Source organism: Trichechus manatus, unplaced genomic scaffold, assembly GCF_000243295.1.
Source record: "Trichechus manatus latirostris isolate Lorelei unplaced genomic scaffold, TriManLat1.0 scaffold00013, whole genome shotgun sequence".
In the NCBI taxonomy this organism is placed as follows: Eukaryota; Metazoa; Chordata; class Mammalia; order Sirenia; family Trichechidae; genus Trichechus; species Trichechus manatus.
The window spans coordinates 2,517,051-2,517,966 of NW_004443949.1; the positions used below are offsets into that span (position 1 = coordinate 2,517,051).

The window sequence follows — 916 nt, forward strand, 5'->3', positions numbered from 1 at the left end:
AGCAGCGGAGAGCCCCCTTTGGCACTTGGCAGCACGCGGCGGCGGGCTCCTCGGCTCAACTTTGTGGAGCCTCCGCGGCACAACTTTCGGAGCTGCTTTGCATTTAGGAGGTCAGAGACGGAGGTGGCGGAAGCTCTGCGGAGCTGCGGCTACCTGCAGGGAGTTCGCGAGCAAACCCAAGCGGAGAGGAAGGACCAAAAGAAAGCAGAGTGAAAACTGCCACCTCGGGGTAGGGGCACAGCCGAGAAGTTATCATTCCCGGGAGAGGATTTTCCGGAGCGCTTGCCCGGAGAGACCAGGGCGGCCGGGGCGCCGCACGGCCCTAGGCTGGTCCCCACTCCCCTCCTCCCGGGCGGGAGCGACGCCGGGGCCAGAAGGGGCGCGAGGTGGGACGCAGCGAGCGCGGGCGGGCCGAGCGGGTCCCCGCGGGCAGCCAACATTGATTTCCTCCCGGCCGAGGGCGAGGGCCCGGGCGGCGGCGGGCTGCAGCCGCGGCACGGCGAGAGCATGTCCAAGCCGGTGGACCACGTCAAGCGGCCCATGAACGCCTTCATGGTATGGTCGCGGGCTCAGCGGCGCAAGATGGCCCAGGAGAACCCCAAGATGCACAATTCGGAGATCAGCAAGCGCCTGGGCGCCGAGTGGAAGCTGCTCACGGAGTCGGAGAAGCGGCCGTTCATCGACGAGGCGAAGCGCCTGCGCGCCATGCACATGAAGGAGCACCCCGACTACAAGTACCGGCCGCGGCGCAAGCCCAAGACGCTGCTCAAGAAGGACAAGTTCGCCTTCCCGGTGCCCTACGGCCTGGCAGACGCCGAGCACCCGGCGCTCAAGGCGGGCGCGGGGCTGCACGCGGGCACGGGCGCCGGCCTGGTGCCCGAGTCGCTGCTCGCCAACCCCGAGAAGGCAGCGGCCG

At 69.0% G+C, this 916-nt stretch overlaps 1 protein-coding gene across 1 annotated transcript in view; it reads left to right on the forward strand.

The window, feature by feature from the left end:
• Positions 1 to 507: 507 nt before the first annotated feature.
• The window catches only part of SOX21 (SRY-box transcription factor 21), an 847-nt gene continuing 438 nt past the window's right edge, over positions 508 to 916 (forward strand). The window contains exon 1 of the mRNA XM_004371433.1: positions 508 to 912. Within this exon, the coding sequence (XP_004371490.1) occupies positions 508 to 912 (405 nt within the window). The remainder of the gene's footprint in view (positions 913 to 916) is intronic.